Here is an 18002-nt window from a genome sequence, read left to right as displayed (position 1 = left end):
TGTACATACCTATATTCAAAAAATAATATCTTGGCATGCTCAAAATATTTCTAAAATGTTCTTTTCAGAATTTTAGTTTAACAGTGACAGGTAACAAACCATCTGTTTACTATACCTTAGTATTTGTTGAATTCACTTTTATTTGGAATTCTTCCAAGACAGAAACAAGTTTTTTATAGTTAGTGATGTTTCGATAGATTTTACTTCCAAGAGATGTGTTCCTATCCAGAAAATCCACAAATATGGTAGACTCCTCCATCAATTTTTCTTTGGTCCACATGATCTAATAAAATTCAGTTCAGACTATTAATCTCACCATTTTATATGTTAGAAAGCAATGCTCAATGCTGCTCTTAACTCAAATGGTTGTTCTGCCTATTATTGTTTCCTCACAGTTCTCATAATAAGACCATTTCTGTTGCTCAGACCTTTGCCATATTTTACTGTTTGAACTGAAATTTTCCATAATGGATATATGTCTGATGATGCCTTTTTTTTTCCAATCAGCAAGAAATGTTCAGCCATTTCTAAGAATGAAATTAGGAAAGGTACATTATTTTTGCCATGTTAAATTAGTGACCTTTTTTCTCAAAATTCTAGCACCTGCATGCTATGTAGCAGGAATTTTAAATTTGGCAGGTGATATCTTGAATTTCCTTTTTCTTGTTACTTTAAAAATCCATTCAAATTTGGCAGAGGAGGAAGGGAGGGAGGATATATAGCAGCTGTGGCCAACTCGCAGCTCTTCCCCCCCCAAAAGTGCGGCTCACAAAGCTGCTCCTGCCCCCTCACATGGCCCCCAGCTCCCTCCGGCCCCCGGCTTCCCTGTGCTTACTGGGTCGGTGATTCAAAATGGCACCCAAGATGGCGGCCATGAACCGGAGCCTAATATGGCCAAAAAGCCTAAGTTTGCTTGCTCCTTAAAGGGGCAGCCTCCTTTTTTTGTTTTGTTTTGTTTTGTTTTGTTTTGCTTTGCTTGACAATTCTGGGGGGCTTTTTTTTTTACTTGACAATTCTGGGGGACTTTCCTTTTTTTTTTATTTGCTTGACAATTCTTTGCATTTTTTCCGCCACTGTTTCGGCTCTCTTTGTTAAATGGGTTGGCCATCCCTGGTGTATAGCATGGAGGACATCCAGAGTACCTGAAACACATTTCCCATGGAACCCAAACTGTGGTTTAGGAAAGAACAAAACCATTGACACTTCCTGTTGCTCTTTGTTGCAAAGAGGCCTAGGTCGGGATACCCCTACCTGTGGAAAATGCTTAGGGCTACATATATTCTGAGGGACTACTTGTGGTGTGGAAAAAACGGCATGATCAGTCCATGAGCACGTTCTGAATTCCCAGGAGGTATGTAGCCTCCAGCTGGATGGGAGAATGTATATTATCATTCCTGGCTTCGTGATTTAATTTTTAGCACTTAAAGTTAAGTATGGTGAGATGTTTCCTTATTTTTCCAGATAAATTTCAGCTGCAAACTATCTTCTCACCTGGATGTAAAGAAATAGTTTTTCTTCATTAACAGAAAGTGTTATGTGCTATTAAATTCCAGTATGCTTGCTTCTGCTTATTTCCAATTATGGTGAAAAGTGGCAAAAGCCCTCTGTCCCCCTCTCTTTGTTCACTCACACAGGGTCAGATAGAATCAGTCATCTAATATTTAAGGGCCAAATCCTCCAAGCCTCTCTGCATGGAATACAGGACCAAGCTAACTTTTTAAACGATGGTCAAATTCTGTTCTTAGTTATACTGGATTTATCCTGTTGTAACTGAGAGAAGATTATGGCCCTTAATTTATACATCTATGATTACTATTATTTTTATAACTAAGGAAGTTTTCCAAAAGACCCTAAATCAAATCCACAAAGATTTTCTTTTTTAAAAATATCTACAGAAATGTACGTATTTACCTTAAAATAGTTATATAGCTCATTTGAGAGAAACTGATAAAATGCTTCTCTTTCAGCAGATTCAATCAGGCGATCATGGAATACTCGTGTTGTTTCATGTACAAAGAGAAGAGCTGCAGTTTCTTTTGAGACAATAACAGATCTGTGGGCTTGCAACAATCCCTGGAGCACCTGTTAGCAATTTTAGTATATAGTGTTTATATGAACTTTTAAATTAATTGGATTACTAAAAGAGATACTGGTATGTTTATTTTTTAAAACTTATTACAGTATATGGTAGTTTATCAACAGTAGTATCATATGTTTAATCAGAACTAAAGATTCAAATATCTCTTACTAAAGGTTGTATTTTCTTCTCCTGCACATGCATTCAAAGAAGAAGCCTCCTACCTTGCACCTCCCATACAGGGCGCGATAACATGACAGTTCCTGGGCCTCGACAATGCTTACAACATGATGCTAGCCAGGGAAGGTGGGAGGACATGAAACAAAGTGCACGTTGCATCCCCTATAGGATGTAGCAGCAGGTGTATCTTCCCTGAGCATCAGGGAAGTTCAAAAAATATTATGCCTCTGAGGCACAATTAGTCCAGGAGTCCTAATGGGCTGGCTCAACTCAATCCAGGCCCTCCCATAGGGCTGTTGGTATAAGTCAGGTGACAACCCATATTTGAGCAGCCATCAGTAAGGCTGCACATCTGTCATGGAAGTCACAGATTCCATGACTTTCTGTGACTTCTGCACCGGATGGTGCACCTGGCTTTGGGGCTGCCTGAGCAGCTTGTGCAGACTCTAGGCTGCTGCTGAGGCAGTTTGCGTATGGAAAGAGATTTGGGGCTGGGGAAGAGGGTTGGGGTGCAGGGCAGTGCTTATCTCAGTGGGGGGGATTCCTTGGAAGTGACTGGCATATTCCTGCAGTGTCTAGAGGAAGGAAAATGGGAGTGGTCCTCCACGTGCTGCCCCAGCCACAAGTTCCAAACAAACAGCTCCCATTGGCTGGGAACAACTGAAGCCAAAGGAGTTTTGGTGGCAGAGATAGTGGCAAGGGCAGCATGTGGAGGAGCCCCCTGGTTTTCCCTCCCCCTAGGAGCTGGAGGGACATGCTGGCCGCTTCCAGGGAGCTGGCAGTCTGCAAGCCCCACAGCTGCAGTGGGGGTCCCAGACAGCACACCACTGTCCACTCCTCATCCCCAGCATCAGCAGGAATCCCATGCTGCATGCTGCCACCTGGCCCCATCCGCAAGACCAGTAAGGGTCCCAGGCAGTGAGCTGCTGCCTGGCCCCTCCCTAGAGCAGGGGTGGCAGGTTTGTATAATTTTTGGTGGTGCCCAGAATGGGTCTACTTCCCCCCCGTAAGCCGATATATATTTTATTAAATAATGTAAAAGTGGAAAATCAGAAGCAGCATTCGCCCACTTCAATATATTATATTGAATATATTGAATATTCAATATATATTAAAATATATATATATTACCCTTTTTTTATATTTGCACCCTTTTTTCCTGGGTTATCCACACAGACACCATAGTAGCATAAGCATGGAACGAACCCATTGTGGATTCCATTGTGCATCAAATATATTATATTATATTTTGTTGTACCTGTTCTGATGAAGTGGGAATGTTCTTAATGTTTTCTCTGATGGACACATGACCAGGAGTAAAGTCCCCTCTCTAAGGACTTTTCCCACCGTCCTCCTACCAATAGGGATTAGTTTGGCCCCCACCAAACCCTCCCTCTTGCAACTATCCTGCAATTGCATTAACCCACTGTGTGTGACATTAACTCGGGGGCAGAGAGGCTGGGGGAAATGTTCCCTCTAAGGGTATGTCTACACTAGCCCCCTAGTTCGAAGTAGGAAGGCTAATGTAGGCATTCAAAGTTGCAAATGAAGCCCGGGATTTAAATATCCCAGGCTTTATTTGCATCTTCCCGTCGGGCACCATTTTTAAACCCCCTAGTCTGAACTAACTGCCCACGACTACACGCAGCAGTCAAACGTTAACTCGAACTAAGTCCTTAGTTCAAGTTAACTGTTACACCTCATGGAATGTAACAGTTAACTTGAGGTGTTACAGTTAACTCGAAGATGTAACGGTTAACTCGAACTAAGGACTTAGTTCGAGTTAACGTTTGACTGCTGCGTGTAGCCGCGGGCAGTTAGTTCGGAGTAGGAGGAGTTTAAAAAGGCTCCTGGATGGGAAGATGCAAATAAAGCCCGGGATATTTAAATCCCAGACTTCGTTTGCAACTTCGAATGCCTACATTAGCCTCCTTAGCTCGAACTAGGGGACTAGTGTAGACATACCCTAAGAGTTTCCTCCCATGAGCAGAATGAATTTTGTGTTGTGCACCAGTACTGAGTTCATGTGGCTTGTTTGGATGTGCCACTGTGGCATTCAAGTTATTAATAAATACCTTATAAACCTCTACCCTTTCCCTCTGCTGCCATGTCTCCTCCCCTTGCTCCTTCAGCTCCCCTGGTGCCTGCTGCCCCCCAACCCCTCACCCTCTTCTGTTGTCCTGACTCAGACTCCTGCCCTTCTCACTGCCCTCAGCCCTGCCCCCCCCTCAGACCTGCCCCCCTCCACCAGCCCTTCTCTCCCCCCTGTGCCACTCCTCCAGTAGCCCCACTCTGATCATTGAGCCACCCCTCCTCATCCTCTCTCCTAAAACCTTCCTCTACATACCTGCACTGCCTCTCTCCTCTGGTGCTGGTCCCTCCCCTGCAGGTGTCTGCCCTTCTGCTTCACCCCAGAATCATCTTCCTTTACCCCTGCACCCTTCTGGTGCCCCCTCTTCCCTGACTGCCCCTGCCCCCTTTGCCCTCTTTTTCCCTATGCCCACCCCCTCACCATCCTATACTCCCCATTCCCTTCATGCCCCTGTGCCCTCACACATGACTTGTTCCATCCCCACCTTCCTCATGCACACCCCTTCTTTCCAAGTCTTCTCCCAGCATCTCCCCTCCCCCTTCTGGCCCCCAATGCCCTTACCCTCTCCTCTCCCAGCATCACCCTATCCCCCCTCCCACTGACACCTTCCCTCCTGTCCTTTTCCTCAGTCTCCACTTGGCCACCTGGCTAGGGTTGCCAGATGGTTGAAACAAAAATACCAAACCACCTCCCCCCCCCAAAAAAAAAACACCGGGAAAAAATTCTGTTGAAGGGGAAAACAAGGGGGGGGGACAGGGGACTAAAGTTGTTGAGCACTAACACCTAGGGGAAAACGAAGTTACTCACCTTCGGTGCAGTAACTGTCATTCTTTGAGATGGTTTCCCTGCGGGTGCTCCACTATGGGAGCTGGGGTTGCCCCAGCGCCGCAGACGGAAGCTTGTCAGAAACACTATTCAGTTGGACCATGCATGTGCCGTGGGGCTCACGGCTTTTGCATTCTTTTCCTTGGCATGCAGTCCGGCCTCCCGCCAGTTCCTCGAGATCGCCTCAGAGTCTGTAAGACACAAGAGAAAAGAGGACTCTGAAGCGGGGAGGAGGGCGGATAGTGAAGTACCCGCGGGGATACCATCTCAAAGAAGGACAGTTACTGCACTGAAGGTGAGTAACTTGGCTTTCTTCTTCGAGGATGTCCCCGCGGGTGCTCCACTATGGGTGACTGTGTAGCAGTGGTTGCCAGAATGGAAGGAGGGCCAGAAGAGTCCCTATTTATCTGCTGTGAAGAGCACCGCAGTTGCCACTGCCCCATCAGAGCGAATTGTCAGAGATATAGAATAGTGTTTGGCAAAGGTTCATGTGATGACCAGGTGGCTGTCCTACAAATATCCTTGAGGGATACCCCTTTATGGAAGGCTGTCGAGGTCGCCATAGCCCTGGTGGAGTGGGTGCGTGGTTGGGCGGGTAGGGGTAAGTGTTTTGCTGCGTAAGATTACGTTATGCATGAGGTTATAAGATTTGAAATCCTCTGGGAAGATAATGGCTGTTCTTTCGACCTATGTGCCAGGGAGACAAATAGGCGGTCCGTACGTCTAAAGTGTCTAGTGTGGTCTATATAGAAGGCTAAGGCCCTCCGGATGTCCAGGGAGTGTAGGGCCGCTTCCTGTGGTGTGGTGCTTCAGGGAAAAAACTGGTAAGATTACTGGTTCATTGACATGAAAATGGGAGATGATTTTGGGTATGAATTTTGGGTGCAGTCTCAACACTACCCCATCATTTCGAAAGATTGTATTTGGTGGCGTATCCATCGTGGCCAAAAGCTCACCCACCCTGCGTGTCGATGTTATGGCAAGTAAGAAAATTGTTTTCATAGTGAGGAGATGTAAAGATGCAGTCGCCAGAGGCTCGAACGGTGGTCTCATTAGGGCGTCAAGGATTATATCCAGGTTCCACATCGGTGGGACTGGGTCATGTGGCGGGGTCATGTTGGCGAGGCCCTTGAGAAATCTCTTCATAGTAGGGTGGGTGAAGATGGAAATGCCATCCACCGGTGGTATAAAGGCTGAGATTGCCACCAAGTGTACCCTGATGGAAGCTAATGCAAGTCCTGTGTCTTTTAGGTGCATCACATAGTCGAGCACCAGAGGAATAGATGGACGTTCCGGATCGTGGTGGTTCGTGGCACACCAGGAGGTGAATCTGAGCCACTTATGAAGGTACATTTTCCCCGTGGCTTGTTGTTTACTGTATAAGAGGACGCGTTGGACTGGTGCTGAGCAGAGGGATTCAAATGGGGTCAACCAGTTAGGAACCATGCTGTGAGGTTCAGGGTGTGTATCTGGGGGTGTTCCAGATGTCCTCAGTTCTGGGTCAGCAGGTTCAGAAGGACTGGTAGGCAGATTGGTGCACATGCAGACAGACGGTGGAGGAAGGAGAACCAGTGCTGGCGCGGCCAATCCGGTGCTATGAGGATGAGCCTTGCAGTCTGCCCTAAGCTTCTGAAGAACTCTCAGGATCAGCGGTGTGGGAGGAAAGGCGTAGAGGAGGGGTCCATGCCAGCTGATGAGAAAGGCGACCCCCAGGGAAGCATGGCCGAGGCCCGCCCTGGTACAGTGCTTGTGGCATTTCGCATTGCGGGAGGTTGCGAAGAGATCCACTCAGGGAGTTCCCCAGCATTGGAAGAGCTCAAGTAGGACTCCGTTGTGCATTTCCCACTCATGTTTCACATTGAAGTGCCTGCTTAGGAAGTCTGAGGTCACGTTTGTGGTGCCAGGTAAGTAAGATACTGTAGGTGTTATTCCGTAGTGAATGCACCAATTACAAAAGCGGATAGCTTCTGTGCATAAGGAATGGGAGCGAGCGCCGCCCTGACGATTCACATAATACATGGCTGTGACATTGTCCATGAGTATCCTCACAGTGGTGTTCTGGATGTGGTTGAGGAAGGATTTGCAGGCGTTGAAGATGATGCATAGTTCTAAGAGGTTTAAATGTAGTCGTGCTTTTCATGGGGACCATTGGTCCTGGGCTGAGAGAGACCCCGTGTGTGCTCCCCAGCCCAGCAGAGAAGCGTCTGTTGTGATCTGGTGGAGGGGTTGCTGTTGATGGAAAGGTACCCCTGATAGGAGATTCTTGCGGCTGGTCCACCATAGGAGTGATCGGGTAATGAAGGGTGGAGGTGTTACTGGCCTGTGGAGATTGTATCTGGTGTGGTTGTAGACCAGTGTCAGCCAGTATTGAAGGGTGCAAAAGTGCAGTCTGGCGTACTTGACCACGTATGTTGTGGCGTCCATATGGTCCATCAATCTCAGGCATGTCATAAGTGAAATGGTGGGACTGACGGCAATGGTATGGATGAGGTCCTGGATGGACTGAAATCTTTGCAGATTGGCTCTGCTGGCGAGTGAGTCCAGGCAGGCCCCTATGAACTCAAGGTTCTGGGTAGGGTGCAAAATGGACTTTTGCTCATTGAGGAGTCTGAGCGATTGGAAGACTTGTCTGGTGAGTTGAATCATATGAGAGACCTCGAGTACAGAAGGACCCTAGAGTAGGCAATCGTCCAGGTACGGAAAGATGACTACTCCTTGTTGTCGGAGGAAGGTTGCAACTACCGCTATGACCTTTCAAAATACCTTGGGGGCTGAAGATAGCCCGAAGGGAAGGACCTTGTATTGGAAGTGATCCTTTCCCAGGACAAACCATAAGAACCTTCTGTGGGCTAGATGGATAAGGACGTGAAAGTAGGCTTCCTGGAGGTCGAGGGCGGCAAACCGGTCTTGTGGATCCAATGTAGGAATTACAGCAGCTAAGGTGGTCATTTTGAATCGTTGTTTCCACAGGAATTTGTTCAGATGGTGGAGGTCCAGGATGGGACGCCAACCTCCAGATCTTTTCTGGGTGAGGAAATAATGTGAGTAGAAGCCCCTGTTTTTGACTCATTTAGGACTGACTCTATGGCACCCAGGGAGAGAAGACAGTCAACTTCTGCTCGAAGGAGGGCCTCGTGAGAAGGGTCCCTGAAAAGGGACGGAGTGGGAGGGGTGATGATGGGTGGAATGGAGGTGAAGGGAATGGGGTAGCCAGTTTGAACAATTTCCAGAAGTCATCTGTCTGTGGTGATTTTGGTAGAAAAAGGGCCTCAACTGGTGATGAAAGAGTTGTGTAGGACGATCCGTGGTGCTGCCTGTGACTGTTTGCTTGCCCCCGACCAAAGTATCAAACCTGTTGCTTTTTGTTGAGAGCCATGTTTGTCCTGACGTTTGCATTGAAGCGTTGCTGGGGCCTCTGGCGCGAGTGTTGGTTATCAAAACCCCTCTGTTGCTGGTGTTGCTGCTGCCATTGGTGTCTAATGTAGGAGCAGTTGTATCTGTATTGGTAAGGGGTATACTGACGCCTCCTGAAGGAGGGTGTATACATCCTCAGTGTTTGGACGGTTGTTCGGGAGTCCTTAGAGGAGTGTAAGATTGTGACCATGTTTTCCGCAAAAAGCTTGTCTTTGTCGAAAGGTAAGTCCTCGACCCTGCTCTGCAGCTCTTTTGGGACTCCCGCCGCTTGAAGGTAAGAGGTTCTCTGCATAATGATGGCAGTGGCGGTGGAGTGTGTGGCAGTGTCAGCGACGTCCATGACCATTTGAAGGGACGTTCTCACTGACGTATAGCCCTCTTGGATGACTGATTTCAAAATAGATTTCTTTGAATCCAGTAGGTGGCCCATGAGAGGGGTCAGGCGTGAAAAAGTGTCAAAGGTGTGGTTAGACAGGTGTGCCGAGTAATTGGCGATTCTAAGAAGTAGTGTTGCTGATGTGTAGACCTTACTGCCTAGAAGGTCTAGCCTCTTCATCTCTTTGTCGGAGCCCTGTTGTTTAAAGTGTGGGGCCTTAGCCCTCTGTTGGGCTGCATTGACGACTAAGGAATTTGGTTGGGGATGGGCAAAGAGGAATTCCATGTCCTTTGGGGGCTCGAAATATTTTCTGTCGGCCCGTTTGTTCGTCGGTAGAGTGGATGCCGGAGCATGCCATATTTCATTGGCAATTTCCAGGTTGCCCTCATTGAGGGGAATGGCCAGAAGCGACCTGTGCTGCGGCTGGAGGTTTCTGTAGAGTTTGTGTTGCTTGTCCTTGAGTTCCTGCAATGGTATTTCCTGGGTGGTTGCTACTCATTTGAACAATTCCTGAAACTGACAGAGGTCATCTGGTGGAGAACCCTCTCCTGGAATGACTGCCTCATCTGACGAATCTGTTGGAGAGACCCCCGTTGGCTGGTCCGCAAAGGAGGTGTGCTCCAGTTCTGATGGAGGCTGAGATGGCGAAGCCAAATGTTCCAGAGGAGTAAGAGGAGCCGGAGTTGGGGAGCGCCTGGGTGAAACATAGTCATAGGCGGACCGTGATCGGTAGGAATACCTACTGCGAGAGTCTCAGGAGTAGCGATTGCCGCGGTGGTATAGACCGTCCAGCAGTGAGCGTCTGTCCGGATAGTAAGAATGTGAGCGATACCGATAATGGTGTGGAGAGTAAGGTGAACAGGAGCAGTTGTATGATGCCCTGGAAGAAGCAGGAGACAGAGAGCTTTCTGTAATGGTGTCTTCGATGAGAGGGTCCAGCAGCCAGGAATGGGGATGGCAGTCTGGAGGAAGCACGCGGAGACCTGAGGCGGCCAGCGTAGCAGTGTGGAGAGCGTGGCACCGTAGGAGGAGACGGTGCTGAGGATAAGAGAAGGGAGCGAGAGCAGCTCCGGCACGGTGAGATTGAAGGAGCGGGGCTAATTGCTCCTGCTCTAGAGGCATGAGTCGAAGCACTAGCCGGTGCTGTGCTGCCCTGTGTCGGTAGCTCAGGTACCACAGCAGTGGGTGCCGTGATGGTGGTCGGTCGTGTCGGTGCCGTGGCACGGATGCAGGCGGAACCAGTGCTACATGCAGTGCCACTGTCTGTGCAGACTCCCGTGGCCGCTTTGGCTTGTGTGCCATTGAGGTTGCGGGACGTGGCTGTGTGGTGCTGGACGTTCCCGGTCTGTCCCCCTGACTCTCCCTGTCATGTAAGGCAGTCGGCAGAGATCTGGTAGGGGAGAGCCTAGGTTTCTTCTGTATGCCGGTAGTGGGGGATGAAGCCCATCGCTTGGGGGCTGTTTCTCGGTCACGGTATATTGCGGTTGCAGGGCTTTATCAAAGAGGAGCATTCGGAGGCGCCTCTCTCTATCTTTTCTAGCCCTGGAGGTAAGTTTAGTGCAATGAGCACATTTCTGGGAAACATAAGATTCGACCAGACATCTGATACAGTCAGAATGGCCATTGGAGGCTGGCATTGCCTCCTGGCAAGAGCCACATTTTTTAAAACTGGTAGCTGCCAAGATAGTAAGGTTTGTTCCGTGTGTAAGGTATAAAGCAGTTCTTCTTTATAACAACAGAGAAAAGACGTCTAATTCTCTGTTTTTTTCCTTCTTATTCTTTTTTTTTTGTTTTTATTTTTTGTTTAAAGGACGCAACTATGTACAAGGAGCGGAAATGGGGAAAACGGACAGGAAGCGAAAATACCAGACTGTCCAGGTGAATATCGGACACCTGGCAACCCTACGCCTGACATTTCTCTCTCCTCCACCCTGTCCCTTGGTACCTTCCCCTTTCATCTCCTGACCTGCCCCCTTCTCCTCAGCACAAGCCCCTTCCTCTCTTACCCCTTCTTCCTATTTTTCTCCCATGTCACCCTACCTTCTTCCTTCCAGTTTGCAGCGCTGGAGTCTGTGATCGGGCCCCAGGTGCTTTTGGGGCTCCAGACCACTTGCCGGGCCTGGAGCTGGGTCACGTTGTTTTAAAGCCCCAGGCCATGATGTCATGCCACGCCCGGGCATCTCCCCTCTCAGCTGTTGTGCGGCACTTCAGCACACCGCTCATGTGCTCCAGGGATGGGGGGGAATGCTCTGGGGCTGGGGGGGAGGATGCACAGAGACTGAGGGGATGGCAGGTGGGGGCCGGGGCCCACTCCAGGCAGGGCCAGGGGAGAGACACAGCTCCAAATATTGGTGGAGCAGGGCCCCCGGCTCTGAATATTTCTGGAGCATGGGCACCACGAGCCCAGGTAACTCGCTGCCTATTCCCTAGAGCACTTATGTGCTCTGCAGCCCAAGTTTTAGTTAAGGGTATATAGTGCAAGCCATGATCAGATCACATGCCATTAATTTTTGTTTACTGCCTGTGACTTTTACTAAATACCTGCAAATGAAACATAACCTTAGGCATGACCTTAAGCAATTCACATGACTGCTGGGGCACTTTTTGAGATGTCAGACAGTTTGTGACACGGAGCTTAAATGATCCAAATTTCCATACATACTAGGGATAGAAGCAACTCCTGACCTAATAATTTTCCCTTCCCCATCTTCTCTGGCAGCATATACATGAAAATATTTTTATATTTGTAGATCTTGCACAACAGGTACTGATGTATATGCTCAGCCTTAATTCAAACTTTAATCTCTTCTTTAAATTAATATAATCAAAGGGTTAATTGTGCCCTGGTATAACTGGAAGCGCAACTTCACTGAAGACAATTTAGTTGTGCCTACTTGTTGCAGGGCTGAAAATGGCCCAAATTATTTAGTTCCTAAATATTTGTTTCTCGTGTTAACACATCTTTTTTTTTGTAGGAAACAAAGGTAAGATACAACATTATAGATCAATTCACAAGTGAGATATATGTTAGTACACAGTGCTTTTGGTATAGCCACTTTGATAACCAGCAACAAATACTTTTAAAATTAATAATTGGTAGTCTCAAGAAAAACTTAAAAAACAACAAATAGTCTAACAGCACCTTAAAAACTAACAAAACTTGTAGATGGTATCATACTCTATTTTACCCTCTTCTTCAAAGGATTTATTAGTAATTATTTCTCAGTGATCTTGGCAATTCTGAAAGCAAAGACTAGATTATATACAGAAATTTCCAAATGTATTTTCCTTGTGCGTCACAATCCAAATTGAAACTATCATAGGACTCCAGATGGCAAGACTAATTTAATAATGTACCTATGAGAACCAGGCTAACTTCAGTAGACAAAATTATATATGCTCTTGGTTGTTCATGCTGCATAAAAACTAAGAATACATTTATGGAAATCTAAAATGTCTAGTGCAGTAGAACACACCTTGAAAAGATCTCGTAGATTAAATGTATAGTGGCACTTAGCTGGTGTTGGGAGCATGCTGCGGCACATTCTATAGTATACAGCTATGGAAGAGGTAGTTAGAAAGTCATTGCATTTCTGAACTTCAGATAAGAATCTGTTGTTATATAGGTATGTTCCCAGATGAACCTAAAGAAGAAAAATGTATATGATTTGATCACTACAGCTTAAGAAAGAGTTAAACATATTGCTAACTGCTGAAATATAGCAAAATGTATAGGATAAAAAGCAGCAATTTATTATTTTTATAATTATTTTATCAGGAAGAGACACTCTTTACTGACTAACAAGTCCTTCAAGATGTGTTGTCCACTTCTGATCTATGTGCCTACTGCTTTTTAACAAGAGACTTTAGGTCAGGAATACCTGCTTGGGTAAGGCATGTGCCCCGAGTATCTTCATGCCTCCATAACCGAGGGCATAAAAAATAGGACCACTAAAACTGGTCCTGAGTTTCTTCATCACTGGAAACCTTAAAAAAATAGACTCTGCATTTGCAGGGATGTAGGGCATGTTGTGGCATGCATGTGTACAGGTAAGTAACTTTCTTTTTTGAGTGCATGCCCACATACACATTCCAACAAGCAATAGACATTTTGGAAGTGAGAACTACAAATCTTTTAAAACAAAGACCTAAAGAACTTGTTTCCCAAAGATTACATCAACTGTAAATCCAGCCACACATCTGCTCAGCATTATGCCATTGTAGAACATGTCCTACTGATGTCCAAAAAAGGAACATAACTTAGAGTAAGCACCTTGTGCACTAGTAAATAGGCAATAATCGTAGGTAATGGACTTGCATTAGTGTGTATGTTACAAATTTTGTTGCACAGTGAGATCTAGTTATAGATTCTGTGAACCACAACAGCCTAACTCTTCATTATCTCTGCATATACAAGAGTTGGAGAAATATTCTGAACTGTTTCATCCCATCCACTTGAAAGGAAAATGCCCTATAGACCTCTAAAGAATGCAGTCTCTTGTTACTTTTGTGAGTTTGAGGTTTCAGGAAAAAAATATCAGTAGATGAATGACCTGATTCAAGTGAAAATCAAAAACCACCTTCAATAAGAATCTGAAATGGATCTTTAAGGAGATATTATCTATGGAAAACACTATAATACAGTTAAAAGCTCTGTTATCTGGCATGTTGTGGGAGTGCAGGGTGCCGGTAAATTGAATATTTGGTTAACTGTGAGTTACATTTCACCAACTTAATAACAATTTCCAAAGAATTAGATTACAATAAGTTAAATAAATTATAAAATAGTATACAGGTACTCACCAATCCAGTAGTAGTACTGCACTGCAGAGTGGTTGGTTTCTTGAAGCACTTAGGGTATGTCTACACTACCCTCCTAGTTCGAACTAGGAGGGTAATGTAGGCATACCGCACTTGCAAAAGAAGCCCGGGATTTGAATTTACCGGGCTTCATTTGCATAAGCGGGGCTCAGCCATTTTTAAATCCCCGCTCGTTCGAACCCTGTGCCGCGCGGCTACACGCGGCACGAACTAGGTAGTTCGAACTAGGCTTCCTAGTTCGAACTACCGTTACTCCTCATTCCACTCCTCGTTCCAGGAAGCCTAGTTCGAACTACCTAGTTCGTGCCGCGTGTAGCCGCGCAGCACAGGGTTCGAACGAGCGGGGATTTAAAAATGGCGGAGCCCCGCTTATGCAAATGAAGCCCAGGAAATTCAAATCCCGGGCTTCATTTGCAAGTGCGGTATGCCTACATTACCCTGCTAGTTCGAACTAGCGGGGTAGTGTAGACATACCCTCAGGTATTTACAGGTAAAATGTTCTATTTAGTAGGTTATCTTAGGACACTACATATTACTATGGGCAGGGTATTGCTTACATCCAGATCACTTAAAATACACATAAACACTAAACCTTTACTAATCATAATTTAATCTTTCTTTGATTAAAAAAACCTTAAGAAAAACAAACAAATAAGGAGTGGTTCTGTAGCACCTTAGAAACTAACTAACTAGATAGATAAACTGAAGCAATGGATTGTGCCCACAAAAGCCTGTGATTCTATCTATCTATCTATCTGTCTGTCTGTCTGTTTTAAATTACAGACTAACCACAGCTACCCCACTGAGACTTTGATTCAAAAGGGACTTCAAGATCTTACAGTGCCTCAGGGTCATCATTATCAACATCAATTACCATTGTAGGTGTCAGAAATTGTTCTAAATCAGTAATGAACCTATAGCACACTCTGGAAGCTGATTTCAACTTGCTTACTTGCCTTCTGCCTCTTTTGCATAAAAGTAGAATGTAGAATATGCAATTACATAATGTGCTAGGCAGTATGCTAGTCCTGGTTATTGAAGTGAAGATTTGTATTGGGAGATGCCAGAAATGCTGGTTAACAGAAGTTTCTGGTGAACTGAATGATAGGTAACAGCTTTTACTGTAGATGTCCTGCCATTAGGTACAATAACTCCCCTCATCTCTTTGCTAATGCTATTGCCAATAAAAATGCTATCTTTGTTAATAAGTGAAATAGAGAAGATGGAATAATGAGACCTGCCAGGATTAAAGGGATTTGTTTTCTTACGGGTGGGGGGGAGCTTTAGAAAACCTAGTTCCCATAAGCTAGGATGGTGGCCTCCAACCTTTCTACACCCAAGATCACTTTTTAAATGTCAGAGCAAGCCAAGATCTATCCCATCCCTTCTCTAAGACCTCACCCTTTCTTTGAGGCTCTACCCTCTCCACTCCCCGCCTCTCCATCACTTGCTGTCCCTAGCCCTTACTCTCATTGGGTTGAGACAGGTGGTGTGGGCCTTGGGGTGGGAATGAGGGATTTAGGGGAGGGAAGGGGTGAGAGGTACAAGCTCTGGGAGGGAATTTGGATACAGGAGGAGGTGGATAAGGAGATGCTGGCTTGGGGAAGCGGCTCTATGCTGGAGAGTGCTTGGGTCAGGCAGAGGGTTGGGGTGCTCAGCAAGCCACAGACTTGTGGATATCTGGGTGCAGGAGTCTGGGTTGGTCTGTATGAGGGGCTCAGGGCACAGGTTTGCAGTGTGTGGGTGGTGCAAGAATGTTGTTGCACAAGACTGGGAATATGGGGGCAGTAGGAGTTTGAGGGGTGGGGGGCTCAGGGAAGGGGGTTCAGGTGTATGATGGGCTCAGGGTTGGGGTATATGGGGTGCAGGGGTGTTATGATACTGCGGTCAGATGGGGACATTGTCTTTATTCATGGGAGGGGTGGGGAACATTTTTTGGGTCAGGAGGCCACTGACCCACAGAAAAATCAGTCAGGGACAATGCAAGTGATATGCAAAAAACCAACTCCTCCAAAAAACCCCAACCCTCACTGATGTGGCCCCAACTGAGACACTTCACTCCCCTGGCACTCCAGCCCCATGGTGGGGGAAGAGGGTAGGTAGGACTGAGGTTCAAGGCCTGAGGCCAGATTAACTCTTCTGGGGTTCCAGGGCTAGTGGATTTTTGGGCTCTCCTAGGCTCTGGGGTGAGGCCAAAAATGAGGGATCCAGTGTGTGGGGACTGGGCTGCCAGTGAGTAGGATAGGGGTGGGGTGGGGTACAGAAGCAAACTGGGGATAGGTGTCTGGCCAGGAGGGAGGGGGCAGGAACAGGATGCTGGTAGGTGTCTGGACAGGGGGCAGGGGCACGGTGCTGGTGCATGTCTGGCCAGTGGAGAGTAGGCAGGGGCAGCTTGGCTGGTACCTGGAGGTCTCCTGGGACTAGTATCTCTTGGGAAGGATCTGAAGGCAGCTGTAACAGTGTTGATGTGGCTATTATAAAGCTTTTTTGTTGGCAGGGACATGGTGCTTGTTGATTTTTTTTTTTAAATTGTCACTACATGACAACTGGATGCTTTGCGCATGCAGCTGTGCTTTAGCAAATCAGAATGCTGGCTTCTGCAATTGTCAGTGGGGTTCTGAAAGTAGTGAGTAACTAAGTGCTTCTGGAAATGGTAGTGGAGTAAAAAGTACAATATTTTCTAAAAAAAAAAGCACTTGAGTAAAAATTGAACTATCACAAAAATAAATTACTTGAGTAAAGTACAAATACCGAAAAAATGTACTTGAGTAATATAACGAAATATTTCTACTTATTTACTTTCCACCTCTGATTTTTAATACATAAGGCAACACCTTATAACACAAATACTGGGGACAAAGGGCACTATTGTAAGGAGGATTGCCAGCAATTGGGCAGAAATGGTAATAGTCCAAGGATCAGAAAAGGTGTCAAAGCATCTAAAAAATAAACAGGTTTTGATGAAGATTCCTATTCTAATGATAGGAAATCCTCCTCAGTCCTTGCCCTATTTTCTTTAAATGACACACACCTTCCTGATTCAATTTCCCAAGCCCAACAACAACAGCAAGGTGTTTTTTCTTATCAGGATAAAGAAGGGTACAGCAATTGATGGGAGATTTGGGCGCACCTGTTTGGCAGAAGAGGTAGGTGAAGGAAAGATGAAAAACTGAGCATGAGCTTAATCTCTTGTTGTTCCTCAAATGTAATTTACTGATATAAACTAAAAATCTACCTCAGTGCATGCTGGGTTAATTTAACCAAAATCTCACAACTGTGAATTATAATACCATGACATATGGCATCTCTCCAGGAAGGCTGTGTTAAACATTATGGGTATGTCTACACTACAGCGCTAATTCGAAATAACGCATCCAGACTAAAAAACTAGTTCGAATTAGTGTTTTGCTAATTCGAACTAGCATGTCCACATTAAGTGGACCCTGAACTGGGGTTAAGGATGGCTGGAAGCAGTGCCGGCACGGCATCAGATGAGGACTTAGAGCGTGGAGCTGCTGTCTCAGGCTAGCCGAGGGCTGTGCTTAAAGGGACCTGACCCCCACCCCGGACAGACAGTTCTCAGGGTTGCCCCGCTTGCAAAGCAGTCCTGGCTTGGATTGCCCGGAGTACCCACACTGGGCACATCACAGCACTCGGCCATCAGACCGGCTGCACTTGCCACAGGCTGCCATCTAGGGAGAGGGGGCAATTGGGGGGCTGCAGGAGAGTTTACTCCCCGAGGAGCCTGCAGAGCCAGCCCAGTCCTCCCCATCGGGGGCTCGTACCCCATTCCTCCCTCACCTCCTTCCACTTACCCCTCCCTAGCCCCCCTTCCTGATGTACAAAATAAAGGACAATTGTGTTCAAAAATAGAATCTCTCTTTATTGAACAAAACTGGGGGAGACTGGGAAAAGGAGGTGGGAGAGGGGAAGAGAAAGGGTGGAAGAGAAGAGGGCAACTACAATGATGAGGGGTGTGGAACAGGTTCCATATGAAGAGAGGCTAAAGAGACTGGGACTTTTCAGCTTAGAAAAGAGGAGATGGAGGGGTGATATGATAAAGGTGGAGAGGGTGCATACAGAAAAGTTCTTCATTAGTTCCCATAATAGAAGGACTAGAGGACACCAAAGGAAAGGAATGGGTAGCAGGCTTCAAACTAATAACAGAAAGTTCTTCTTCACAAAGCAAAGAGTCAACCTGTGGAACTCCTTGCAGC

At 46.4% G+C, this 18002-nt stretch overlaps 1 protein-coding gene across 1 annotated transcript in view; it reads right to left on the bottom strand.

The window, feature by feature from the left end:
- Window positions 1-18002, bottom strand: part of DNAH14 (dynein axonemal heavy chain 14) — a 605515-nt gene that overhangs the window by 180564 nt on the left and 406949 nt on the right. Inside the window, exons 52-54 of the mRNA XM_075925276.2 lie at window positions 12441-12608; window positions 1912-2082; window positions 116-283 (exon numbers count right to left, since the gene is read on the bottom strand). Of these exons, the coding sequence (XP_075781391.2) occupies window positions 116-283; window positions 1912-2082; window positions 12441-12608 (507 nt within the window). The remainder of the gene's footprint in view (window positions 1-115; window positions 284-1911; window positions 2083-12440; window positions 12609-18002) is intronic.

The sequence above is a fragment of the Pelodiscus sinensis genome, chromosome 3 (genome assembly GCF_052426305.1).
Source record: "Pelodiscus sinensis isolate ZL-2025 chromosome 3, ASM5242630v1, whole genome shotgun sequence".
NCBI classification, from domain to species: domain Eukaryota; kingdom Metazoa; phylum Chordata; order Testudines; family Trionychidae; genus Pelodiscus; species Pelodiscus sinensis.
Note: the sequence above shows the minus strand (reverse complement) of the source record. Positions and strands in the feature narration are given on the sequence as shown.